Below are 27282 nucleotides of genomic sequence, written 5' to 3'. Positions count from 1 at the left end.
ATTATAAGGTACTGGCATGTGAATTTACAAAATTATTTATTGTAAGTGTGATGATTTATGTCCAGGTGTCCCCCCAATGCCTCATGTGGTCATAAATGGAGCTTTTTCAGAGGTGGTTGTATCTAGAGTGTATGATTGATTCATAGTGCAATGCTAGAATTAAGGATGCTGGGATTCAGGGTGGGGGATTTCTGGATCAATCCACTGATTGGATTGGCACCACCCTAATCTCAGTAGACTGGATACAATATAAGGGACAGAAAGAGGCTTGGCTCCCCTCTTCCCTTGCTTGCTTTTGCTGTCTTTTGCCACCATGAACTGTTTCTCCTCTGATGCTCCTCTGCCAAGGCACCTTGCCTTAGACTCAGCCAATTATGAATTGAAACCTCTACAAACTGTGAGCTAAATAAACTTTTTCCCCTTTAACTTTGAGAATCAATAACTTTTATTTCAGCAATGGGAGAAAAGTAACTAAGACAATAGGGAGTAGTGTCAATGGAAAACTTCACTCACATAAACTTAACCATCGCAGTTCTGAGAACTTTTTTCAGAGACAAAAGCCATTCCAATTTGCCCTTACACATAATAATTTTATGGCTGGACAATGGTAAAGAGAATTTCTTTGTGTGTGACTTTTTGAGTTTTGGGCAGATACTAAATTATTTTTTGTTGAGAAAAATCTTTTCTCAATTAATATTGAACACTGAATAGCTTTGGAATTTAACTTTTGTTTTAAGTTTGATAATGCTTCTTAATGAATTCAACCTAAAGCTGCAAGGCAAAGAGTGCTTATATGAAACATACTTTAGTAAAGTCACTTCAATGACAACTAATGTTGCTTGAAACAAAGTAATATGAAGCTACTTTTTGTACTTCTCAAACTAGCAAAAGTTAAAAAAAGTGAAATTTTCATTCTCATACAAATGTGCAATGGGTATATTGTCCAAGCTCAGACTAAATTTCCAGCATTCTTACCAGATGCAAATGGGAAGGAAATTTCCATATTTCAAATTCATCTATTTAGTTACTTAACTATCCATGTAGTGTTATAGAAAAAGTCAAATACCAGAGAAGAGACTATTAGAATTCTATAAATGCCTTCCAAGAGGTGAATATGTTCAAGTAAAATAAAGGGATTTGCATCAGCATTTGAATGTATCTGTCTTTTAGTTGATGTTAATATGTTCCAATATCTACTTGTGAACAGATATTTTCAAAGATGAACTATTAAAATTCCATTATGCATCAACAGATGAACATTTACTATTTTGATGACAGAGAATGCTTACACTGAATCCTAAGTACAGTGGACCCTCAAATTATGACCATCCTTACACACCAACAATTTGGGTTACAATGAGAATTTTAGGTTTAACTTATGACCAATGTCTTGAGTTACTACTTAAATGCTGGCTGCTACTGCAGGTGTAAACAAAGACTAATGATGCCAGAAAAGCATGTGTAAGTGTATTTGTCAGTCTGAGCAGATGTCTGTGTTTGTGGACATGATTTTGGCCAGTATTTTACATAATCACCATGATTACTTCTATTAAAATGGCCCCCAAAATCTAGAAAAGAAGCTAATGAAAGGAGGAAAGGGAAAGAAAGCAATGATGATTGAGCAGGAGGAAATTGTGGAGAAATATGAGAGTGGCATTCGTGTGAAGAATCTCACTAATATATACAACATGTCGAAATCCACCATCTCGACAATCTTACAGAGAAAAGATTTGTATAAGGAAGTTAGTGTTGCTAAAGGAGTTACTCAAATTAGTAAGTTATGATCAAAATTGTTAGAGGAGGATGAAAGGCTACTATTAGTATGGATAAACAAAAGGCAGATGGAAGGTTAGAGCCTATCTGAGTCTATAATTTGTGAAAAATCTAGGGCTATAAATGGTGATCTCACAAAGGACAATCCATCAGTGAGTGATAATGGTGAACATCTTGTGCCAGTAAGGGGTTGTTTCACAATTTTAAAAGGAGAACTGGAGTTGATAGAGTAACTAGGCATGGTGAAGCAGCCAGTGCTGATTAAAAAAAAGCAGCTGAAAATTACATACAACACTTCAAAATAATGACACAGAGAAATGGCTTTTATTCTCATCAAGTTTTCAACTATGATAGAACTGGCCTTTTCTGGAAGAAAATGCCCAGGAGAACATACATTATCCAGGAAGAGAAGAAAATACTAGGCCTCAAGCCTATGAAGGACAGGCTAACGTTATTGCTATGTGCCAATGTGAGTGGTAACCTCAAGATAAACCTTTCTTGGTTTTCCACTCTGAGATCCCTAGAGTGTTCAGAAAACATAAAGTTATAGCAGGGCATGGTGGTGCATGCTTGTAATCCCAGCACTCAGGAGGCTGAGGTAAGAGTATAGCCATGAGTTCAAGGCCAGCCTGGGCTACATAAGTGAGTTCAAGGCCAGGCTGCACTACACAGCAAGACCCTGTTTCAAAAGAGAAAAGAAAAGAAAGGAAAAGAAAAGAAAAGAAAACATAAAGTCATAAGGAATAGGCTATGGGTAATGTGGAGATCTAACCCAAAAGCCTGGATAACAAGGGTATAGTACTTTCTCTTGAGTGAATCAGGGAGGCAGTCTTTCTTACTGTTATGAAATATGTAAAGAACAAAGTTTACCTCTCAAGGCTCTCCTCATCACAGGCAATGCTCTTGCTCACCCACCAGATTTGGAAGAATTGGCTGAAGAATCCCCATGGCTCTAAGTCAAGCTCCTCTCACCTAATACAACTCTTCTACTGCCGCCTATGGACCAGTAGATTGATAGCTAAATTTAAGAAGTATACACTAAGGATGTGTTCCTGAAGTGCTTCTACATGGTCTCAGATACAGCTTTAACCCTTACAGAGTTCTGGAAGGAACATTACAACATCCTTTCCTGTGTGGGGTTAATTGAGAAATCCTGGGCTAATGTCTCTCTAAGGACACTGTGATCTGCATGGAAGAAAGTGGGGCCTAAATTATATAGCAGAGATACTTTGAAGGCTGTGTGGAGGAGCCTGAGCCTTCAATTGACTCTGTGGTTTATGACATCATCACTATAGCAAAGTTTGTAGGCTTACAGGTAGATATGGTGCTGTTGAGAAGCTGTTGGAGGAGCACTCAGAAGAACTGTTCAGCAACTTCTGGCTAAGCAACAGAGAATAGCAGCTGAGGAGCTTTCTCAGAAGGGGGAGTATCAACTATCAGCATAGCAAAGTTCTTCTGAAAAAAAGGAAATCCAGAAAAAATGGACAAAGCTACAAATATTTGTAAAGAAGACCCACCTAGACAGAGAAAAAGCCAATCATTACATTCATTTGGCTAATGACAATGTCATGTCATACTACAGAATAGTGTTAAAGAAAAGACAGAAACAGACAACCTTAGACCAGTTTTTAGGTCTGAAAAAGTTGAGACTTGGTGAGCCGGAAGCAGGTCCTAGTGGGCTACAGACTCTCCCAAGGAGAAAAAAGACACCAGAGAGCCAGGATCCTGATGTTCTTATGGAAGGGGACTCTTTCCAAACAATAACAACCTTCCATTTCATCCTCACTTCCTGCAAGCCAAAGATGTAAACTTGAATGGTGAGTACAGTATGAAATTGTAGTTTCCGATAAACGAGGCACATTTTATAACTTTTTGGTGAATACACTAGGAAAATTATTGGTGTTTCTGGCAAATTGTGCACATTATGCAACACTTTTTATTATGAAAAGGTTAGTTAAGGGGTGCTTTGGGAGGTTCAAAATGTATTATGAGTATTTCCATTATTTCTAATGGGAAAAATAGGCTTGACTTACAACCAACTTGCGTTACAACCAGCCCTCTGAACAAATTGAGTTCTTAAGTCAAAGGTCCATTGTAAGCAAAATGTTATCCTCCCAAAACAATATCATTAATGTCATTAGTGGGTGTATATTGTTTTTTAAAGATATGCAATTGAAATTGTGGTTTTTATTTCAACAATAAAAGTATTTGAAGAAATTTATTTTCTGTCCTTTCAGAGAAGTACTTAATACAGCTTCCATTTTGCCTCTGAGCCTTCCCTTAAAAGTTTATTCTGTGCCCTTTAGAGACATTTCCCCAACTCAGGGTGGCTTCACTTTGTACCACTTTACTTTTGTCAATAATTGTAAAAATACAAGGGGAAGACTAGTGTAGATCTAAAGAGTAGCAATAGTCATTAAGGCCTCAAAAAAAAAAACACCCAAAAACCAACCAAACAAACAAAAAACACAACAACATCCTCAAAGTGGGTTATTCTGAGTATTCTTGGATCCTAAGAGCTTTGATCATTCATTGGATTCAGGGCATGTCAATCTTAACGTTTCAGCAAATGAGCTTAGAGCTTGCTATGACACTCTTGAGCCTGCCCTCTGCCTCTCCGCTTGTAATTTTCCCGCCTAGTCTGCGTCTTCAGAGACACAGTTTGGGGTGGGTGCATCCTGGATTGGTCTCCTGCCCTTACCATTTTGGGGCCGCTGCAAGAACCGAGGTAGACTCTTGTTCTGTCAGCAGTGGGTTCTCCCGTGCTCCTTCCCCTCTGCCCTCCCCCTGGACCCACTTCCTACCGCCTCTCCTCAACAGCTCCAGACCAACCGCCAACGGTCTGCCTCGGCGGCCGCCATCTTTGCTGCCATTGGCACAGGCCCTCTGAGGCGCTGACTAGTGTCATGTCTGCCACAGGGAATGGAGACCCGACACCAAATGACCCAGATAGCCGGGTGAGCCTGGCAGCCGAGGGGGCTGAGGCAGCTGGAGTGGATGAAGGAGTTGGGCTCAACTCCGGGACAAATGTGGGCAGCGTGGCCGAGGGCAGCGAAGCCCAGGTGGCCTCGGGAGCCCAGGCCCTAGGGCCCCGGGTGGTAGAGGAGGGCGTGAGGCTGGAGGCAGGGTCCGCTGCATCCTCCTCGTCTTCCTCCTCCTCCATCGGGCCAGCGGAGGAGGAGGAGGGCGGGGACGGGGTGATGAACCGGGTGGTGGACCCCTGGCAGTTCCCCTTGTTGAATTTCCGAATCACGTTCATGGAGCTGGCCAACGCGCTCCTGCAGCGCATGCAGCACAACGACCACCTCCTGATCCGCCCCTACGAGGGCAGCCTGAGGCTGCGACGATCCGCTCCCAACGCAGCCTCCCGCCCACGTCCCCGCCCCAGCCTCCGCCCCCGGCTGCTGCCGGTGCTCCCGATGCCTTCAGGGCCCAGGGGCCCGGCGATCCCTCAGGTCAGGGCCCCGGGCGAAGGCGAGGCCCAAGCCCCGGCTGTCGAGGCTGTGGTCTCGGCCCCGGCCGTGGAGGAGCCAAGAGCCTGCGCCGGCGCCACCGCCATGTTGGCCGAGGCGTCAAAGGAAGCGATGAAGGAGACAGCGAAGAGCGGAAAGCAGGTGGCAAAGGACTCCAAGGGTGAAGAACACGTGGAAGGTGGGACATTGGCTAGGAGCGGGGACCCCGTGAGGAGGGACAACGGGGAGGGGGGAGATGGGCGTGGCCTTAGCTTAGGGGGCAGTGCTGGCCCTGCTCGGTGCTGGCCATGGTTGGGGAAGCAGTGGGTCCCACCCTCCTCCAATTGAAGTCTATTTTTTTCTTAGTTACTTAAGTCTCCCTGCCCCTTCTGAGGGTACAGTAAGGTGCTGTTATTGGTTATGGATTGGGTTGTTTTTTCTATACCTGTCTGCTCTGAAAGTCTGTTATTTTTCACTAAAACAGTGACTCAGAATCCGCAAGAAAACTGGAGTGGAGATGATGATTTTGGAGGTGTGGAAGAGAGAGAAGCAGAGGAAGAAGGTGAGAAGGAAAACGAAAATCAACAAGAACCAGAAAAGGACACAGACGCAGCAGGTGGCAGCCTTGGAAAACCCGGGTATCTGTCTATACATTTTTTTTTCTTTTTTTATCTTTTTGAGACAGAGTCTCTCTATGCAGTTCACGCTGGCCTTATGCTCAATTTGTAGCCCAGGCTGGCCTCGAACTCACAAGATCCTCCTGCCTCAGCCTCCCAAATGCAGCGATTACAGGCATGAGCCACCATGCCCGGCTTAGATTTAAATATTGTCTAGAATTACTGAACTCACTGTGTAGCCCTGGCTGGCCTTAAACTCACAGCGATCCTCCTGCCTCAGCAACCCAAGTGCTAGGATGCGACTCATGCACAACCATACCCAGCATCTTTGAGTATATTTAAATGATGAAAATTTTTCCTTTTTGCATTTTGATAGCTGTGCATTTCATAGCAACCATCTTTTCCATATGGTACGTATGGACATCAAGCATCTGAGAAGGAAAGGGTGTAGTATAATTTTTGCAACCAGCACAGGCTTTTAAAGCCAGAGAGATGTATGTAAGTGCCAGAATGGCCTTTGCAGTCAAACAAACACACAGAGAAGACCCCAAGCATTTCTGGAGTTAGGCAAGAGGAAGATAAGGTTGGTGAGATCACATGACTGAAGTCTTCGGTTGCACGAGCACCCTAATATCCAAAGGTTTGAGGTACAAGAGGGAAATGGGTTGTTCTTTTCTACTTCTTGAGATGCAGCACAAATGCAGCATATGTATTTTGTATGCTATTTTCTTAGATATGGAAAGCAGTTAATACTGCATAATTGGTAATTTTCTCTCATTTTTATCTGTAGTTCGGAAGACTAGAAAGAAAAGGATGGAGAAAGAAGAAAGAATCCAACATGTGTTTAGAAGTTCAAGAGAATCTCATCAACATTAACTTCATTCCAAAGCTTGTTACCTCAAATACGATACCCATTGATACCTGACTTTTCTCTTTATGTGTTCAAGTTAAAAATAAGTTTGTTTTAAACAACTAAGTGGAACTACAGGCAGATCTTTTTCAAAATAACACTCAAATCTGTTTTACCTCTTCTATCTTCATTTAAAATGAATAGCTTTCCAACACTTGGTAAACTTATTTTAAATTCTTTTATTATAGCACAGTGAATTAAAGTGTAAAGTTTAAAACTTTTTTAACAGGAGAAATGAATGTCAAGGCTTCTTTAAAATTAAATTGTATCAGTCATTTAGCCACCTGTGGCTACTGAGGATATAAAATGTGATTAGTCTGATTTGAAATATGCTGTAAGTGTGAAAAACAGTGCAAACTATCTTAATAACAATGCATAGTGATAATGTATTAGGTTAAGCAAAATAAAGTATTAAAGTTACTTTTACAACTTTCTTTTGAATTTTTTAATGTTACTATTAGAACATTTAAATTACACATTTGGATCAAGTTACCTGTCTATTTGATAGTACTGCTATAGAACATAGTTTTGAAGGAAACCTTATGAGATGGCCAGGTTGCCTGGATGTGAACCTGTGCCCAGACTTTTTTTTTTTTTTTCGTGTTTTTGAGACAGGGTCTCACTATATCATTCACGCTGGCCTTGAGCTCACTCTAGCCCAGACTGGTCTCAAACTCTCAACCATCCTCCTGCCTCAACCTCCTAAGTGCTGTGATTACAGGCGTGCACCACCAGGGCCCAGCCCCAGACTTTTATTTGGAGTGGTAGCTCTCCAAGTATAGTCTCTGAACTAGCAGCATCAGCATCACTTGAGTACTTGGTAGAAGTGCAAAAATTCTGAGGCAACATCAGTTACCTCTGAATTAGCAACTGTGGGGTGGGCCCCCTGATATTTCTGTTTTTAAACCAGCTTTCCAAGGGATTCTGATACCCACTAAAGTTTGAGAACTGCTGGTTTAGAACAATAGTGGAAGTAGCTGAGACTCACCTGAAGTAGGACTAGCCTTAATTCACTGGGCTGGAATTGTAGACAGATTGAATAGGAAGTGACACAGGGAGCAAAGATTGGGTGATGGCAGGAGAACAATGCATAAAGGAGAAAGCTGTATCCAAAGGGATACAAAGAAGATACCACATATGTATGTAAATGAAGTTTAAAAACCACACAAAATGAACAGCATGTAATAACTGTGCACACATATCTGGGTAGCAAACATGCATATGAGAGATGCACATGAAGGTGACGTGTGGGTGTGGCTGGGAAAAATAAACACCTCATTTAGGATGGAGAAAGAAAGGGAGGATAAGGTGGATACATGGATGCTTATAATAGTATTTTCTATACATTTCTATAGGTTTGAAATATTTCTTAATAAAATATGAGATAAAAAGAGAAGAAGAGAATACGTGTAGCCTTTAGACTGTTTAAGGGGGGGAAAGGTGGTCATATTTGACCTGAGTAGAGGATCAGAGCAGGGAAGGGCACCAGGGATTGAGGCTAGACTGCCTCATTTGTGCACTTGTGAAGATTTTGCAGGTGCTTTCTTGCTAGCACTAATACTTTCTCTCATATACTGTGGGAGGGTGTTTCATATTCCAGTTTATACTAGCATTGTTTTTTGAGCATTATTTTTTGGCCCTGTGTTTGTCTCATTATATAAGTCTAGCCATAAGGAATACTGCATAATGGTATGTTCACTTAACACAATTAACCATTGTAAAGTAAACATTTCACTGATGATTAGTGCATTTGCAACTTTATGTGTCTGCTACCTTTATTTGGTCTCAAAACATTTCCAACAGATCCAAACCGTATACTCCATATACTCATTCAGAAGTCATTCTCTCTTTCCCCCTCCCCTAACCCCATGGAAACCACCAATCTGCTTTGTCTTTATTGATTTACCTATGCTAGACATTTCATACAAATAGCGTTTCAATCTGGATAGCCACTTAGCATAATGATTTCAAGATTCATTCACATTGTATCCGTACTTCATTCCTTTTAAGGTTGAATAATATTCCACTATATTTACATAATGCAGTTTGTTTATCCATCGTTCTGTTGATGGATATTTGGGTTATTTCCACCTTCTAGCTGTAGTGAGTAATGTTGGTATGAACATGCAAGCACTTGTATATTGTTTATATGTGCATATATCTACTCCCTTTACCACTCCACTTCCTAGAATGTGAACTTCTGAATAGTTGAGAATTTAAAGGGTTTTACTTATTTTCCTCTCCCAAAGCCCTAGCCACAGAGTTTTCCACTTAATAGGTGCTCACTTGGGGTCCATTAAAGTAAAGTAAATGTAATACTACCACAACCCCTTTTATGGTCATGACTGTTGATGTTTTGAAACATACAATTATGCAGTATTCCTTATGGCTAGACTTATACAATGAGACAAACACAGGGCCACTTGTCACCATTACTTAAACTGAAAGGGCAGGCTAATAGACAATTTCCATATAGTGTGATTTGAGGGGTTCCAAACTTGTTCATGTTTATGTTGTGTCAGTTGTTTGTATAGTATTGTTCTCAGAACTAAGCAAGAAAGACATGTTTCCCAAGCTTCAAGCTTTAGAGGCTCCACTTTGCCTCTCTTCCAGCCATGGCCCTCTCTACAGGCTCAGGGACATATGGCACCAGGGATCTATGGGAACAAGGGCTACTGTCCTGCTAGACCACCCTCCTGAATAGTTCCAAGGACTCCTGAACAGTTCCCAGCCTGATGCCAGGACCTGCATGCTCCTCTTGGAACTTAGCTGAGGAAGTCTGACTATCCCATCAAGACATGTACTCCTAGACCTAAGGAGTTGTTGTATGCCTGGACCAGGGTATGGGTCTGTCCAGAAGCCAGGCCAGGACCAGAAGAAAGAATGCAGGAGGGGTAGAGGAGAGTCACGTCATTGTGATTAAGACTTTAAAGAGTCTGAAAATTCTAAAATCTAACTTGGCCTTTATGAATTGGAAATTAAAGCACATTTCAGGGAAAGAGATTAATCGCTGAATAAAACATATTAGTTGATTTAAATATGGATCCCCAACTGAACTCTTGTCCCGAGCCTGGGTAAATATCTGGCTGGCCAGGCTAAATATCTGGTCTAGAGCCCTTTTCCCTCCCTCACTACATGCCACGCTGGGCACAGTGGTCCCTTGCTTTTGAAAATGGCTTGTTTCAGAATCCAATCAAGCCATCAGACTTAGACTTAGGTCCAGAGCCAGGCTGGATTACAACCAGCAGCCATCAAGTCCTGCTACTCACCCATCTGCACCCCCTCCCCCAGTTCCCCGGGTACTCAGATGCAAAACCTCTTCAGCAGCACTTCTCCCCATAGCAAGGCCCACCTGGAAGCCATCAGCTCGGGAAGGCACATGTTCACGGAAGCCCTTCCTGTGCAGCACAGCCTCTGAAGGACATTTTGCTCCTCTGGCAACCCTCGGGTCTGAGTTGTTCCTATCCTATTAGACGTCCCTCCTCATGCCACAGACAGACCGAGACAGACTACAGAGCAGGTTTTATTGAATTTATTTGCTTTGCATATATCAAAAATCAAGAAAGCTAAAAGAAACTGAAAATCTACCAGAATGTGCCCCTATACATTAAAAAAAACCTCTTCATTTAAGAACACAGCTTTAACAGTGGCAAAGAAACCATTAATGGAATTCTCAGAGTGAGAATAACCTAAAAGCGGTCCACTCCTGAGAAAGTACCAGGATATCTGAGTAAAGAGCATCTATATAAATGAACTACTCACTATGGGAATAAAAAGGGAGGAAAACTCCAGTTATTCAAAAACCTAGCATTATCAAAAAGGTAAAGATACAATATCAGGAAAAATAGATGTTTTATAGAGAAAACACACAATCCCACATTAGGTTGTACAGTGTCACATTATACCATCATCAGCAAAAACCAGCACCAAGTATTTAAATTAACTCTGAGATTTCACTGTCTCCCTAGACTTTTTTTTGCACCAGGTAGTATCCCACTCAGAATATAAGGGCACAATTACAAGGTCAGGCCTGAACTTTCGTTTAAACGAAGTAGCCCCAGCGTGACAGGCAGATATGGTGATAGCTATCCTGAGAAGTCAGTTCTGTGCCTGCAGGGAAATGAGCTAGGTTTGCTGCCCGTGTATCTAAAGGGCGCTCTCCCTTAGTGCTTGGTGGGCTTGGGGTGGAATAAAGGGAAGCACAGGGAAAGGAAGATTGTCTAGCTTCCAGAGAGCCCGCATGGGACACTAGAGGGTGTGCGCCTTGAAAAGCAAACCAGTCGAGGAGCCGACTCTAGGAGAGGAGGCCCTCATCTTTTCTCCTCTCCCTGGGGGTGCTTCGTGGAAGCTGTGCCTCAAGGGCAAAATGGTTGCCAAAGGGAAAGGAGGAGTCAAAGTGTGTTTGGCTATTGCCCCTCCTCCTAGAAAGGGCAGCCTCCTCCTCCCGACTCTCCCTCCCCGCTCTGGCCTTTCAGCCTCCTCTCGTCCTCATGGGTGAGGGTGGAGGGATTACTGGGGAGGTGGGCGCCTAGTATCTTTTGAGGAGTGCGCCTCTAGGAGTGAGGGTGGGGAGAGGCTGGTTTCATCGCTTGAGGCTTCCAGCTCACGTCTCTGTGGATTTAGCATGGAGGACTTGCCTTGGGCTAAACCCTTGTGAAGCACAGACACTGAGGAGAAGGGATGGATGGGAAGTTGATCTACATGGAGTTGTCCATGTCAAGGCCAGAGCCAGAGGAGAAGGGACCTCCCAGGGCCTCCAAACTCAGGGCGGTCAGCTTGTCCTCTGCCTGATGGAAAGTACAGCTTTTGACATCTGTGAAAGGTTGACTTTTGACAGGGAAGTAGGTGCTTAAACAGCAGCATGTGTATGATTGGAAGCACATTTACTTTTCTGAGAAATTAGAGAGGGTCCCTAGTAGTGTTGGGACAAAGGATCAGACATTGATAGACTAATCATCCAGAGGAGTAGAATAATCTTCAAGAAATGTTCTGCCTGCTAGGGGGCCACCCACTGGTGCCAGGCCTGCCAGGTGCAAAAAGGGAGGGAACTTGATAGAAGTGCTCTGTGTGTTACTAGCACCCACTATCGTTAGGGGAGCCCAGGACACATGGGAAAGGGCTTCAATGGGTAGTGGGCTGATTAGGGGCCTGGCTATGTAAAAATTTCCTTTGAAACCCAGAATTTTCACTTCCACCATATCTTCTAGAAGCCTTTGCAAAGCTTAGAGCAGCAGCCAAATAGGTACGCATTTATCTAGGTTCCTAAAACCTATAATCCAATCTCTAGGCTAAATTATCTGAAAATTTCCATGAGAATTACTTTATGTAGATGAGGGAAACACAATCTTTTAGTTACTCCAACAAAATGTTTTTACTTTCTTCCTTCTAAGGCACATTGACCAAAGTTAAAAGATTTCAAAATTCTACAGCAGTGCAAATATTTCCACAGTTTTTATAGAGAAAATGCTAGTTTTCAGGATGCTGGCAGTGACTATATGGAAGGTTAAGCATTAATAATATTCATTAAATAATTAAAAATTTAATTCTCACTTATAAAGCTTTTTTGCTTAATGTAATCATTGCGTAGAATTGCTATAGCTATTAGCAATTGTCATTTAAAATGCTGATGCTCCACCAAGGAACTATTTATTTCATGGTATCTGCTATGTGGCTCCACGCTTTGGCTTTCTTCTTGGCAATGGAGAACCAGACAGGCTCAGTGGGGTCATTCGACTTAACCAGCTCATCTGGGTTTTGGAGCCCAGATGGAAGACTTAAAGATCGTTTCATTTCTTTTCCCGTGCCAGATGTGCGAAGCATCTTCTGATCTTCAAATACAACTGGAACCACAGCAAATAACACATAAGCCGTAAGAAGACCCAGAAATATTGGGCTATGTTTATAGGGTGAAATAAATTATTTTATCCTTTCAGGTTTCCTCTGATCCCCCTTTCTTAGTACTTTCCAATTCCTGCTCCCATGGATGCCAGGCTTCTAAAAGACAGTTTACAGGCAGTGCCATGAGTGGTATGTCAAAGGAGTAAAATCAACATGGCAATGACCACGGGGGGCCTGGACTTGGGAAAGCCTGAGAGGTAATTCTTTAACCTGTAACTTCCAGGCTTTGTTGATTATTATTAGATTGTCCTGCAATTTCGCACTGAGATTAGAAAGGAAACATTGTGCCTATTTAGTTTTAAAATTTTAAATCAGGTAATGTTATAATTGTTTTGCCAGTCTGTGTAATATTGTATGAAATGAAATACCTAATGACTCAATAGATCTAGCTAATAAAAGTCGATACTAGACAACGATATAACAATCACCCTGGCTATGCAGACTACTTCCCTTATTTCTCAATTCCTCTCCTTCCTGCTGTCCCTCCCTCCCTCCTTCATCTTGCTCTGTGGCTAATTGACTGAGTGCCTTAGGCTTAACAACCAGTAGTTCTCAATCCTGAGTACACAGAATCACATAGGGCTTTTTAAAAACTTCTGATACTCGTCATTTTCTGAACCAACTGGATTAGAATCACAAGGGATGGGACCAGAGCCATCTGTAATTTTTAAAAGCTTTACCAGGTGATTCCAATGCTCAGAGATGAGAACATCTTGACAGGAATGTAGCAACCATGAGGCACTGAGCAGATCAGTTACTACTATTTCATAGCCAAATAATGGATTCCTGAATTCCTAGTCTAATTTCTTCATGAAAGGGATTAAGAGAGAGGACAAAAATGGTTTAGTATAAATCAGTCCTCTTCTCTGGCTGAAAAAAAATCCCTCTGGAACACAATTCTTATTGATGATATCACATTCTTTTGTATCCCATCACGGTGTTTTTTCAGCTGTCAGTGTTTCCCCACCTCTCATATTCCTGTTCAGAATGCAGAGAACCAATGTGACAGTGCATGCCTTTAATCAAAGCACTTGGGAGGTTGAGGCAGGATGACTGCCATGAGTTCAAGGCCAGCCTGCTCTACAAAGCAAGTTTAAGCCTGGCCTGGACTACTGAGCAAGACCCTGTGGATGATTTTCAAGTTTCATTGGAGGTATAGCAGGTGGAAAATTACTACTTTACTACAAGCTGGAAAGTGACTTGGGACTTTCCTCTTGCACACTCAATTGTAAAAATGGTTTAGTGAGTGATCACTGTTTTGTGCCACAACAACTTCTTTGGTGAGGTGAAACACTGAAAGACCCTCTGAAATTTACATGAGGACGTATATTAGTTATGATAATTGGATTTTCCTAAAACAAGCTAACATCTGTTATCCTCTCTTGGAAGTCATGAGATAATCATGAAGTTGAACTGGGGAAAGAGAGACATGTGTTAACTGAGCTTGAAATTGCAAACATTTCACATTCTTCCAGAGCTACCTTTTGGAGGACTCAGTGTATTTTCCTTTACCTGATGTGGTAGACTTAGAGGGCTTTATCTGTGCCTTCTTCTCCTGTCTGTGGATAATGGAAATGAGAATCTTTTTTGGTTGTTTTTCACTTGCAAGTCCAGCTCCCTTTAATACAAAAATGAAAACAGAAAGCTTGTAAGTCCTCACATAAAAACCAGCAAATTACTTATTCAGAACATCATATAGTGCAAGCCCTGTCCTGGGTACTGTTAATTCAAGACTAATCAAGGGAAAAGAGACAGATGGTGTAGATATGGGTATGGGTAGGGGTGTGGGTATAAGTATAGATGTAGATGCAGATGTAGATGTAGATGTAGAAGAAAAGAAATAGCACTGAACCCCTTGGTTTGCAGTTTATGTTCACAAAACCTAAACTGACTTAAGCTTATCACTTTTCAGACCTGGAAGAAAAGGCTGTCTAATTTTAAAAAAGGTATAAACAGAATAATATGAGAATTATTTAATTTAAAAACAATTGTTTCCCTAGCACTTTACCAGCACTTAACAGCAAGCTAAAAGAATTGATGATTACAAAGAGATCTGTTCAATTCACTAAAGTGAGTTCATGGGATTTCTATTTTGCAAAACTTGCTGACATATGACTAGAAGCACTTCTTTCACTGGAAAGTTATGTAACTCTAGGTCTTTTCAAAATTTTACAGTTTAGCATAGTTAAATTAACCTCTTCACAAGTGGTCTAAATTAATAACTTTACATGCACTGAAAAAAAGTATTTACCCCTGAAAAAAAGCTTTAACCAAGGCGGACTTTACTCTTGCATGGTCCGTTTCCCATATAAATGCTAATTATGAGAAAAAAAATTTTTTTCATATTGGAGGTTAAACTCATGATCCTTGCAATGAGCTACATCTCCAGCCCTTGATTTTTCATTTACTTTTGACACAGCATCTCACTAAGTTGCTAAATTGCCCAGGCTGGCCAGAACTTGTGGTTCTCTTACCTCAGCCTCCCGGATTTCTGGGAGAAGATCTTTAAAGCAAAGGTTTAAATAGATCTTCACATGACTCCTCAACAAATTTAGTGACCACTTAAAAGTTGAGGAGCTTAGATGTACTCCTGATATTAATAAGTTTAAAATTTAATAAGTTTTTGAGTCAGTTTTCACAAGAAGAGAACAAGGCAGCACCCCATCATCCCCAGTGCCATTAGCCTAGTTCATCACATTTTGTAACATCCAAGTAGGTGCCACACTAAACCAAATCTATATGTAGAAATCCAAGCACTGAACACATAAACTGTTGTGCACTAATATGGAAAGCTAACTAGAAATAAAATGTTCAATAAAACGTAGTCAAGTAATCCTTCTTTGTCTGTGTGGTTTCACTTTCCTTAGTTTCAGTTACATACAGTCAACCCTGGTCCAAAAATACTAAGAAAATTTCAGAAAAAAGTTTGTTTTAAATTGCATCCTATTTTCAGTAGCACGATAAAAATCTCATGCCATACCACTTCCGGTGGGACAAGAATCATTCTTTTGCCCAGCATAACCATACTGCATACACTGCCCACCTGTTAGTCAGTGAGTAGTCCTCTCAGTTACATATCAGATTGACTGCAGTGGAATCACTGTTCCTATTAAAGTAACCCTTATTTTACTTAATAATGACCACAGTTAAGATAATGATGCTGGCAATTCAGATCCACCAAAGAGAAGCTATAAAGTGCTTTCTTTAAGTGAACAGGCAAGAAAGAAGAAAGGTACAGAAAGAAGAAAATCATACGCTGAGGTTGCTAAGATCAGGTGAATCTTCTATCTGTGAAATTGTGATGAAGGAAAAAGAAATTCATTATAATTTTGCTCTTTTACCTCAAACTTAAAATTATACCCACAGAATAAGTACTTAGTTAAGATGGAAAAGGCATTAAATTATAGGGTTCAGTACTATCTGTACTTTCAGGCATCCACCAAGGGTCTTGTCATGTACCTCCTGTGATTAAGGGATACTACTATATTTATAGTGTGATTCTCATTTATAAAATATATGTACATGTTTACAGGTATAAAACCTCTGATAGACACTCAACTCTTATCCCAGTGGTTATCTTTGCTATTTTTAATTGCTTTTTTCTACTTATTATTTATCAGCCAATTTTAAAGAATCCTACTCTAGAATATTTAGGACAGGATTTGATTTACAGACTCTACCCCCATGTTAACTACTTTTTATAAACCTTTAAATACGTAAAGCAGGTTATATTTGTATAAGTACAAAGTCAAATCTTGTCCCTTTGAGTCTCCCTGATTTGATTAATACTCCCAAATGTGGTGGGAGGTGTTGCATGTCTGGAAAATTCCCAATGGAAGCTTAATCAGTGGCTCTAGCAACCTTTTGGAATGTTTTCTGGGCTGTCTCAGGTCTTATGCCACGTCTAGGCTCCTTGGTATCAGTTTTGGCTCCAGCTGTGCTCTTGGTTTTGGTCTCTTTTGCAGGAATGTAGATCTGGGAGCCCTTACGGTCCTGCCTTGTCATAGTAAACCAAGCTGGATCTGAGGTGTAAGAATCTGATTGCCGACGAGATTTTCCTGAGAAAAGAATAAAAATAATTAGAATGGAAGCAAATCAGGCAGGGGTTTATCTAGTGGGAGCTTACTCACAATGATGTTCCAAATGGGATCCTTATTAATTACCAAATGAAAATAAATAGATCTCAAGTAGAAAAGGACCCCCTTCTTTTGTGCACTATCTACAACCTGGCAAGGTAGAAGTCCCTTGGGTATTTAAATTGTGCTTAACCAGCTTGGTGGTGCACACCTGTCATCCAGCACTTGGGAGGCTGAGGCAGAGGCTCACTGCAAGTATGAGCTCAAACTGAACCACATAGAGAGGGTTCTCAAATAACAACCCACAAAAATAAAATAAAAAAAACACTGCTGCAAAGTGAGCACAATGACCCTTTACTGGACCCTTCCCTTCCTTTCTCTCCCCAACCTCAAATTAGGGCAAGACAGCTGTTGTCAGGTGGGCTGGGACAGTTCCTAAGTGGTCAGAGGCTTAGGCATTGATGTCACGCCTCTAACTCCAAGGAAAATCTTACAGAATCTGTTACTACATAGGCTATCATGCAAGTGTGTGCTTACACAGGTGTGGCCAGAGGTATAGACAAGATTATGTGTGGGTGAGAGTGAAGGCACAAAGGTTTGGGGAGAGAATCATACTCAAAAGATCACCTAGCTCTGAATTCTTAGGTACTCCACATGAGTGAAGAAGCTGTACATTTACAGTACATTAAGATTTCAGGCCAAGAGTCCAAACACAGTGCTTTTAATGCACTGGCCTTTAAAAATCCACATGATAGTTAGGAGGGGCATAATATACATAAAAGCATTCTGAGAAAGTGTACCAGTCCACCAAAAAGTACGATGTACAGAGGGTGGGGCAGAGAAAATGGGGAGATGGACACCGATCCATTCTGGAATGTCGAGGGATGGTCAGCACAACACCCCCTTGGCCAAAGGAAGATTTGAGATTAACTACCTCCAAATCTATGAACTGAGAATGGGGCGTTACTCTGCCTCCAAATCCCCAAGTCAGCCCTATCAAAGCAACAACACAGTAGACAAGGCTGGAATAGACTCCAAGACCCCCATTCAAGGCTTTGTTTTCCAGTTCTTTCCTCTACTTGGAACCTACTTGCCTTGGAGAGCTAAAACTCTCACCTGGGGTGTTGTAAATTGGATGCTTCTTGGCCATACCTTCATATCTGGCTCTGCTCTGATGTTTCTCCACAAAGGTAGACGGTGTGGTGAGGCTGTCTGTGGTATTTGGGAACTCCTGGGAAACACTTCTTCTCATTTGATGTTCTCTGCCTCTACCGGATGAAATTGGGAAGGAAGGAAGCTGGGTGAAGCTGTTTGGTTTCTCACTCCTATACTTGCGTGAAGAAGACGGTCTTTTCAGTCGGGCTCCAGAAAGATTTTCAACATTAGCTTCCTTGGTGAATAAATATGAGTAACCATCATTATCATCACTCTGACGAATTTCCTCCTTATGGTAAGTATCCTCAGAAATGGGTACTTTCCAGGTAGGAGCACTGATAACCTTCCCTGGATTAGTTGCTGAGGTCAGGATGCTCTTAGTGAAATCTTCAGAGCTTTGGCTGAGTCTCTTGCTTCTCTTTGAAGAAAGTCGGCCTTTAGAGTAGGCTCCAGGATTGTCCTCAGAAATGATTCCCTCAGCAGCAGCACTCTTGGAACTTGAATGAACCGACTGCTGATTCTCAGCATTTCCAAAAGCTTGGGAAGGGTGAGGTCGGTGCTCCTCCAGAGTGCTGCACTCCACAGGGTCACTCTCTAAGCCTGTTGGTGGCAGGAATTCAGGCCCAGGCAAGGCTTTGGAAGGGTGTCTGGAAGGCAACTGCTCTTCAGAATTCCTCCACTCTTCAGAAGAGCTATCAGGAACTGAGAGGACTTCTTCCTGGTACTTAAGCTTCCCCGACGCTTTTCTGGAAGGTATCTGGCATTTAGAATGGCTCCATTTCCAAGGCGCCCTCTCTGAAAATAACAGACCTTCTTGTGGATCTGCAGACCTCCCCAAGGACTTTGAAGCATGCTTTAAAGAAATGCCTTCCTCAGTGTCAGCATTCTCCCAATCTGAGAAAATTTGGTGCTCAATTTCAGCCTTCAACAAAGATTTGGAAGGAAGATTTGGAGACCGAGGATCCACATAAATTTCCTTCTGCATATCAGGGTTTTCTGAAAAGATTTGCTGTGCCATGAACTTCACGAATGAGTTGGAAGGACTCTTGGGACGCAGCAATTTCTTAGAAATGTTTGCCTCAGTAGCAGTATTCTCTGGGGTGGAGGATATTTTCTGAACTTTAGACCTCACTAACAAATAGGTCGAATGTTCAGGAGACAGTGACCCCTCGGAAGGGGTCACCTTGACTCCCTCAACAATAGCAGTCTCAAAACCTGAGGTCATTTTCTGGACTTTCTGTCTCGTAGTGCTCTGGGAAAGATCCTTGGGAAGCTCCCTACGAATGTCCTTTTCGATAGCAACACTCTCTGGACCCGCAGAACCTTGTTGCTCAAGTTTAGGGTTTGCCCGTGACTGGAAAGTGTGTCTTGACAAGATTGGTCCCACAGCAGCACTGCGTTCTTCAGAAGCACTCATTGAATCTGAGACTTCTTGCTTGATTGTTGGTCTCGTCAGAGACTGAGAATAGTATGTAGAAGGCTTCAAGTCCTTCGAAATGCTCCCCTCAGTTGCAGTGGTCTCCAGACCTACAGAGACTTGTGGCTGAAGTGTAGAGCTCACCCATGGCTGGAAAAGGTGCTTGGGAGGCATTTGCTCCACAGAACTGGTCCGTGGTCCAGAAGTACTCACTGAGCCTGTGAAGACTGGTTGCTTGACTTGTGACTTCCTTAGGGGCCGAGAAGGCACTCTGGGAGGCTGTGGATCCATAGGAATGTTCCACTCAGTAGCAGCATTCTCTAGACCTGCAGAGACTTGCTCAAATGTAGGTTTCAGCCATGGCTGCCCAGGGTGTCTGGGCAGCATTGACTCCTTAGAAATGCACCACTCATCATGAGTGCTCTCTGGACCCACAGAAACTTGCTGCTTACATTCAGAGCACATCCATATCTTGCGGGTGTGTCTAGCAGCCAGTGCCTCCACAACACTGCCCCATTGTGCAGACGTGCTTGCTGAGTCTAGGCTCATCTGTGGCTGGAATTTAGGCTTCACCAAAGGCTGACAATGGTGTCCACGAGGCAGTTGCTCCACAAAAGTGCCCTGTTCGACAGCAGTGTTTTCTGAGCAGACTGGTTGGGTTTGAGGACTTGGGAGAGAGTATTTGCTGTACCGTGGCTTCACAGAAATGGCGTCAGCAGCAACACTCTCTGAACCTAATGACATGCTTTGTTGGACTGCACGGCTCTTCGAGGGCTGAGGAAGATGTCCAGCAGGCAGTGGCTTCACAAAAATGCCCCCCTTTTCTGGAGATGAGAAAACTTGTTTTTCTACTTGAGGGCTCATCCATGGCTGGAAAGGGTGTGAGGGATGCCTCGGGGCCACAAAAATTCTCCGCTCAACATGAGTGCTATCTGGATATTCAGAGGCTTCTTGCTCAACTATTGCTCTTGTCGGGGGCTGAGAATATCTGGAAGGCAACACTTCCATAGAAACTTCTTTCACAGATGTAATTTTTGGACCCGAGGGGGATTTTTGCTCAACTTTAGGATTCATTAGGTAGTTTGAAGTCTTTTTGTGAGGCAGTGGTTCTGTAAAACTGCCCCACTCCACAGCACTGTCTTGACCTGCAGAGACAAATCGCACAAGTTTAGATTTTACCCATGGCTGGAAACGGTGGCTGGGAGTCACTGGCTCCACAGAACCATGCTGTCTTGCACAAACACTCACTGAACTGGAGGAGATGTGCTGCTGAACAATAGGCCTCACAACGGACTGAGTAGGGCATTTGGAAAGCATCCGCTCTTTCCAAGCATTCTCTGGAACTGAGGGCACATCTTGCTCATCTTCAGATTTTTTCAAGGCCTGGTTAGGGGATCTGAGAGGTAGGCCTTCCTCTGAGCTGTGCCAGACCTCAGCACTGTTGTACTTTTTAACATAACTATTTGACTCTGTGGAGATTTCTTTATTCTCAGGCTCCAGTACTGCTTCGGAGGGACATTTGGGAGCCAGCTGCTCTGCAACAAAACTATTTGATTCTGAGAAGATTCCTTTATGCTTCCCTGAGGACTGGGAAGCGTGAGCAGGATGCACTTCCTTTGAACCACTCTTCCTATTAGAAGTACTCTCTGACTCTGAAGAGCCTTTTTCAGCTTCAGGCTTTCTTAAGACCTGGGAAGAATATCCAAGAGACCGCTGCTGCTCCACACCGCTCAATTCCACAACTAAATTTTTGGATTCTTGGAAGACTGCTTGTTTGTCTTTAGGTTTCTTCAAGGACTGGAAAGAATGCTCAGTGCCTGGCTGCTTCTCAGAATCACTCCCTTTCTCTAATGCACCCTTTGAATCTGGAGAGACATTTTCAGTTTTAGGCTTCTCCATAGAAATGCCTCCCTCCTTTGCTGTGGCATTTGTCGTACCTGAAAAGCTCACTGTGCAGTCCTGGAGAACATTTCCTGGAGGCTTTTCTTTGCAGATAGTTGGGACATTCTCTGTTTCAGAGTGGTCATTTTGCAAACCAAGGTGGGAAGCTTCTTCCTCTTCTGACTGGCCAGGAGAAGGATCCCTAAGCACCTGAGCCTCTGTTGTCACTAAATGAAAGGCCTTCTTTTGGGTTCTGGAAGGACTTCCCACCATTGGCAAAAGACTTCTGGGTTCTATCTTTTCAGTTACAGTAGCCCCATCTTCATGGTTTGGTTGTGGGCCACTAACCATAGACTTTTGCGTGTGTTCAGGTATGAGCTGTGGTGCTAATGCTTTTTTGGCTTCAAAATCTACACTAGCATCTTTGCTCACATCACTTTTATCTGAAAGCATCTCCAGAGGGGTAGTGATTTCTGCTTGTAAAGTTGCCGGGTGCTCCACAGCTTGCTTTTCTGAGGGCAGGTGCCAGGAAGGGCCACCCCTGGCAGTCTTATTGGTGGATGAGGACATGGCTCTGTTGTCTAGGCCATGAATTTTACTGAATTGTATAAAGCTTCTTCCTTTAAGTCCATGTTGATTTGTTGCTGAAGCACATGTTCCTGTTCTTTTACGTCTTCTGCCGTGTGCCGCTGACGCTGGGTTTCTCAGGTTTCCAGCAGCATTAGCGTTTTTAGGCTTATCTGTTTCCTGTTGATGGTAAATTCTGGTATGGTCAATCTGTTCCCGGTCTGAGGGGTCTGTACCGAATAGAAATGAAAAAATAAGAAATATGTGCACTTTAGGCTTCCTAAAACAAAAATACTCTGCCATAGCCAAATGAGTACCTATTTTCTACTCAATTCCCTAGTAGGAAGGAGCGGCTGCTCAAGAGATAGAGCACAACTTGGTCACTATTTAAACTTTCTGCAGTTGGAAAAATTTAAATCAAAGGTAAATTTAAATTCTATAAACTGATTCCAGGGTTGGCTCATCATTTTATCACTTGTCTGGTCCACTGTCAGATATAAGACACATCAAGAGACAAATTTTGAGCCGGGTACGGTGGTACGCACCTGTAATCCCAGCATTCTGGGACGCTGGGGCAGAAAGCCAGTAAATTGAAGCCCAGCCTAGGCAATTTAGAGATTTAGTGAGATCCTGTCTAAAACTAAGAAATAGAAAAGGGCTGGAGATACAGTTCAGTGTGAAGGCCCTGAGTTCAATTCCCAGTACCAGGGAGTGGAGTGGAGGGCAAATTCTAAACTCCTAACGATGATTATCTTTGATGAAAATGACTGGGGCAGTCAGAAGGGTTATTTTTACTTTCTGATTAGGATTTCAATATTCTACTTGATAGTTATCTGAACTTCTTGACGTTCCATATCATGTGCTTGTATGCTTTATTTTTCAGAAGTGTCAACAGGAGTTGTCTGGGAGCAAGGATTATGGCCTCTTTTTCTTTTGTTTTCTACTCTTGTGAATTATAACAATCCCATGTAATGTACATGTAAAGCAATATTTGATCACCTACACAATTGCATCAGTCCACAGGCTTTAAGGCAAACACACAAGATAGCAGCTATCCAGATTGATGCCCAGATGGGCGGGCCCCTTCTTGCTCTTCCTCTTTCACCATCCAATGTATCCCTGGCTCCATCTAGTGGTTTCATATGAGGATACAGCATTGAGAAGAGCTGGCTGTGCTCCAAACCATTCACTGTCCTTATGGAATGCCAACCAAAACATCTGCCTCTATAAGTATTGATTCAGTTCTACAGAATATCAAAGATAACTATTAAAAATGAATCCGACAGAAGATTAATAATTTAAGCTTCGCTTCTTCCTCTTTTCTTCCTTCCTTTCTTTCCAGGACAATTTTGTGGTTCTGCTTTCGTGGGAACATATGTTCAGGGATATCGTGTGTCTGAATCCAGATGTGAAATCTTTTGTGGCAAAAACTTCAAATAACTATGCAACTTAATTTGTGGAACTAGATTTTTGCTTATCAAATATCAAATATTTCTTGAAATGAGCTTGCCATTAGCAGGAGCCAACACACACACACACACACACACACACACACACACACACACACAGATTTTCACTGTGGTGGTTTTTGTTGTTTGGGAATTTGATAGGTGCTGGCTACCAAGGGCATCTGCCTGCAGCTGCACAAGCCCTCTTTGCCCATGAACATAGGAACAGGTCTCACTGTTGACCCAAGGCTTTTCTCTACTGGGAGAGAAAGGCAATTTTAAAAACAATCATAGTTTTGCAAATTCTGTTAGTCTTCTCTGATTCTGTTGCTGAGGAAGAGCGTTGAATCACTAACCACACTCTGATACCCTGCCTTTCTGAGGAACTCAACATGCATATTGACCTCAAAGAAGAGTAAACAAATTTACAAACAAACCAAGGACCTTTCTGTGTGGCATTCATTGAGAGAATATAGGCACCCAGGCATGCTCCTGCCCCCAAACCGCACACAAATAGTACTTGTATTAATTTGGCAGTTTGAATGGAGAAGCCTTCACCTCAATGCATACATCTCAAATTGAAAGTTTTCTAAAGACCAAGGGTAGCAACCCTGGGTAACTCTTGTTCTGTCACATTGTACTGTGCAATGAAGCCTGTGACACATGTTTTTGGGTGAGAGTGAAGATGTACCAACCTTCACTTTCTATTTTCACCTTCTTCGGGCTAATTTCTTTGACTTTGGTTGGACTCTTTGCTCCTTCAGAAACCACTGAAAGGTTTGGCTCCTCCTGATTTGCTTCCACCTAAAACAGGGAAAGAGCTTCAATCTCACTGATACATTCTCCACCCGCTTGTCCACAGTTGCTCCCCCTAAATAAGTTCATATCAATACTGCAAAGATGGAAGTTATTTCTAATGGCATGCATCTAGAAGTTCCTTGGGATCATTATACCCATTGGAAGTGGTTCATCCAGATCTGGAGTTCCTAATATCTGAATAAAATGCAGTAGTTATCACTCTAAAACACCTTGGAAAATACTGAATCATGCTGGAAGGCCATAACCCTGAAAATGGGATTATTGGGCTTGACAACATCTCATGCCTTTGACAGCACTGAAATTCTCAGATTTGCCTCACTGCACCATGATTCAAACTCAAATCCTGACTGGCTTCTTTGCAGGGAATTTAGTGAAAATATGAATTATGTCTTACCAGTTCAAAAGAAGAAAGAGCTTTGGAGTTTTGTTGGAAGAGAAGACAGAAAAAGACGAAAGATTTAGACTTTACACTGAATGGGTTGAAAGTGGTTTAGTGTAAGAAAGATTTTCAGATAACTATAGCACAGCTCTGGAATTATGAAAGTAGCACTGCCCTAAACAGTATCTAGAGTTTGCTTAGTGTAAGCGCTTTATGGCAAACATTTAATGATAAATGCACAACTCTTTGTAATCCCGTTCACAGTTCCTATACACAGTGCAAAACCACTTACTTTTGAGTAAATGAAGTCCAGTAAACCTGAGTTTAAATCTCTTCTCCATCATTTACTAACCTTCTGACATTGAGCACATTACCCTCTGAACTTTTGTGGCCACATCTATAAGTTAAAGGTCAGGAGTCCTGTGGGACTTGCAGATCTAAGAGGTTCCAGAGCAGGAAGAAGTAATAGCAACCCCTGCATCATAAATGATTCTGGACCTTTTTATATTTTCCCTATGTGAGGAAGAGAGTTACAGGGATGGGAAGTAGATGTCCCTGCTCTCTCAGAAGATGCCCAGACCTTTTCTCAGTTAGGTCATGCAGAGGGACAGTGGCAGAAGGGACACACTAGATGTCCCTTAGCCAACATTCCCTGCCTTCCAGGTTTGTAGTAAGGTATCTAGATGGGATAATGCACATATAGTTTCATGCCTAGTAACTGGTCACCCCTTGCATGATACCAAACCAAGGAGATTGTGTAAAGGTCACTAGAAGTCCTCATAAATTCCCTGCTCCTCCAGTTGTTCTTTCAACTTATATTTTGCCCACTTTCTAAAGCAAAATTGCAATTGTCTAGAAGCAATGTGATGTGGTAAAAAGTGTACTGGATGGAAGTCAGAACACTGGACTCTAGCCCTTAGCTCTGCAATCACCTCGGTGTTTAACTTTGGGCAAGTACCTGGACTATTTGTGGTTGAATGTCCTTCCCAGTAAAATGCGTGTACTACACAATCTTTCGGTCTCCTCCTGCTCTGATTGATAGCCTTTCACTTTTAACCCAGAGTCACTGAGGAACTGGGTGTTTGACAAAATTAAATGTTTCAGCTGACACATCCTTTCAAATTCCAGTGTCTTTAAATTCTTAACTTTTAGTGAAAATCTTTTGCAAAAAGCATTAGCTTCTTATCTTTTTAAACAGGGATCGAGGAATATAATCGAACGGTTCTTGATGATTTGGAGAAATAGTGAACATGATTTATTACGTTGGGCTACATTAATGTGTAGTCCTGAAGGACCTATCAATATAGCCAAGGGTTTTGTTTTTGCTTTGTTTTGTTTTGTTTTTTCTTGAGACAAGGTCTCGCCATGTTGCCCAAGCTGGCCTTGAACTTGCAATTGTCCTGCCTCCCCCTCCTGCATAGCTGGGATTACAGGTGTGTACCGCTACACCCAGACTGGGCAAGGTGCTTGATTTCTTATACCTAATTACCTTTGATTGTTCCTATCAGCTCTCTCTCTCTGCTATCAATTGTCACTTCTCTGTGTCTGATCTGTGGCCATGGTTTCACTTCATTTTTCTTTTCTTTTCTCTCTCCTCTCCTCCCCTGCCCCCTGGTGCTGTGGATTAAACTCGGCTAGGCAGGTGCTCTGCCACTGACCTGCACCCCAGACCATTTCTTGTGTGGCTATATTTGTAACACAGTAGGTTTGCCTAAATATAGCACTGCTTGCTAGAAATTCACTTGGCAGAACTCTATGGCATCTATTTGAAAGTCTGGAGGGATTAATTGCTGAGTTCTGAATGCTTGGAGTTGCAGGCTTGAACTGCACATGACTGAGCCTGTGCTGCAGTTTGTAACTCCTGAGTCTCACCTGATTAATAACTAAAAGAATCCTGATCTGAGTTAGGGTGACCGTCCTCTACAAAGAAGGCTGAGTGATTTCCCAGATGCTAAGGAAAGAAGCAGATTCTGGGAGCATTAAATCACTGTTTCTGCTTTTTTCAGCCCCTTTTTGTAGAAGTTCTAAATGGGTAAGACACTGCATCCAATAGACATGAACTTGCCCATCCTTTTGAGTGTGTCAAAGCAAAAACATGCCCTTGATTTTGCCAAGCCATATGGATTTCTCAAGCCATACAATTTCCTAGGAACAGTTTGCAAAGGTTGGAGTTCATCTTTTCTTATACAAGAGTTTATTCCCAGGTCTCTTCAAGAACTTACAGTGGCTTGAAGACTTTTCTTTTGTTGTTTCTGGGAGTTTAAAGCCATCTTGCGTTGAGCAGTTGAAGAGTCCAAGCAGCTCTGGCTGGTGGCTTGGGTGCTGAAACCAGCCAGCTGCTGGTCACTGCTGGCAGAGGCACACTCAGTTGAAGGCTGTGAGTGATCAGATCCAGATGATGATTCAGAGAAACTCTGGAAAAAAGTGGAAGAAAATAAATGAGCCAACCCATATGCCATCACCATTCTCAAAGTTGGAAATACTTCTGGGAGAATTCCTAAAAAAGAAAATACTTCATGAATCACTGCCCCCTTTTCCTCTACTTCTGATCAGTAGGCTCATCAGAGGCAAGATCCACACTTCCCCTGTAGATAAAAGCAAGAAACAGCAAAAAACTTTGGTTTGCTCCCTTGCTTATAAAGTGTTCAGGTTCAAACCTGGCAACTTAGTAAAATTCTGTGTTAAAATAAAAAATGGCTAGAGCTCAGTGCAAAGGCCCTGGGTTCAATATCCAGTAGTGCAGAGAGAGAGAGAGAGAGAGAGAGAGAGAGAGAGAGAGAGAGAGAGAGAGAAGAAAGAGGAGGAGGAGGAGAAGAAGAGAAGAGAAGAGAAGAGAAGAGAAAGAAGAGAAGAGAAGAGAAGAGAAGAGAAGAGAAGAGAAGAGAAGAGA

General features: G+C 42.3%; 2 protein-coding genes across 4 annotated transcripts in view; one reads left to right on the top strand and one right to left on the bottom strand.

The window, feature by feature from the left end:
* The first annotated feature begins 4420 nt into the window (after positions 1-4420).
* Positions 4421-7095, top strand: LOC102014286 (cancer/testis antigen 47A-like). Its single transcript, XM_005410452.1, has 4 exons — positions 4421-4501; positions 4594-5424; positions 5710-5863; positions 6633-7095. Exons 2-4 carry the CDS (start codon positions 4680-4682, stop codon positions 6643-6645), a joined length of 912 nt encoding a protein of 303 aa, XP_005410509.1. The 5' UTR covers positions 4421-4501; positions 4594-4679; the 3' UTR covers positions 6646-7095.
* A 3180-nt stretch (positions 7096-10275) lies between these two features.
* The window catches only part of Kiaa1210 (KIAA1210 ortholog), a 58334-nt gene continuing 41327 nt past the window's right edge, over positions 10276-27282 (bottom strand). The window contains exons 7-12 of one of the 3 annotated variants that reach the window (XM_013507699.1): positions 26615-26806; positions 23890-23998; positions 17843-21976; positions 16512-16708; positions 14163-14268; positions 10276-12592 (exon numbers count right to left, since the gene is read on the bottom strand). In XM_013507699.1, the coding sequence (XP_013363153.1) occupies positions 12399-12592; positions 14163-14268; positions 16512-16708; positions 17843-21976; positions 23890-23998; positions 26615-26806 (4932 nt within the window). In that variant the 3' untranslated portion in view covers positions 10276-12398. The remainder of the gene's footprint in view (positions 12593-14162; positions 14269-16511; positions 16709-17842; positions 21977-23889; positions 23999-26614; positions 26807-27282) is intronic. The other 2 variants (XM_013507700.1, XM_005410451.1) reach the window with 2 other exon arrangements.

Source organism: Chinchilla lanigera, unplaced genomic scaffold, assembly GCF_000276665.1.
Source record: "Chinchilla lanigera isolate Chin_1 unplaced genomic scaffold, ChiLan1.0 scaffold00133, whole genome shotgun sequence".
NCBI lineage: Eukaryota > Metazoa > Chordata > Mammalia > Rodentia > Chinchillidae > Chinchilla > Chinchilla lanigera.
This window is presented reverse-complemented; position numbering and strand designations above follow the sequence as displayed.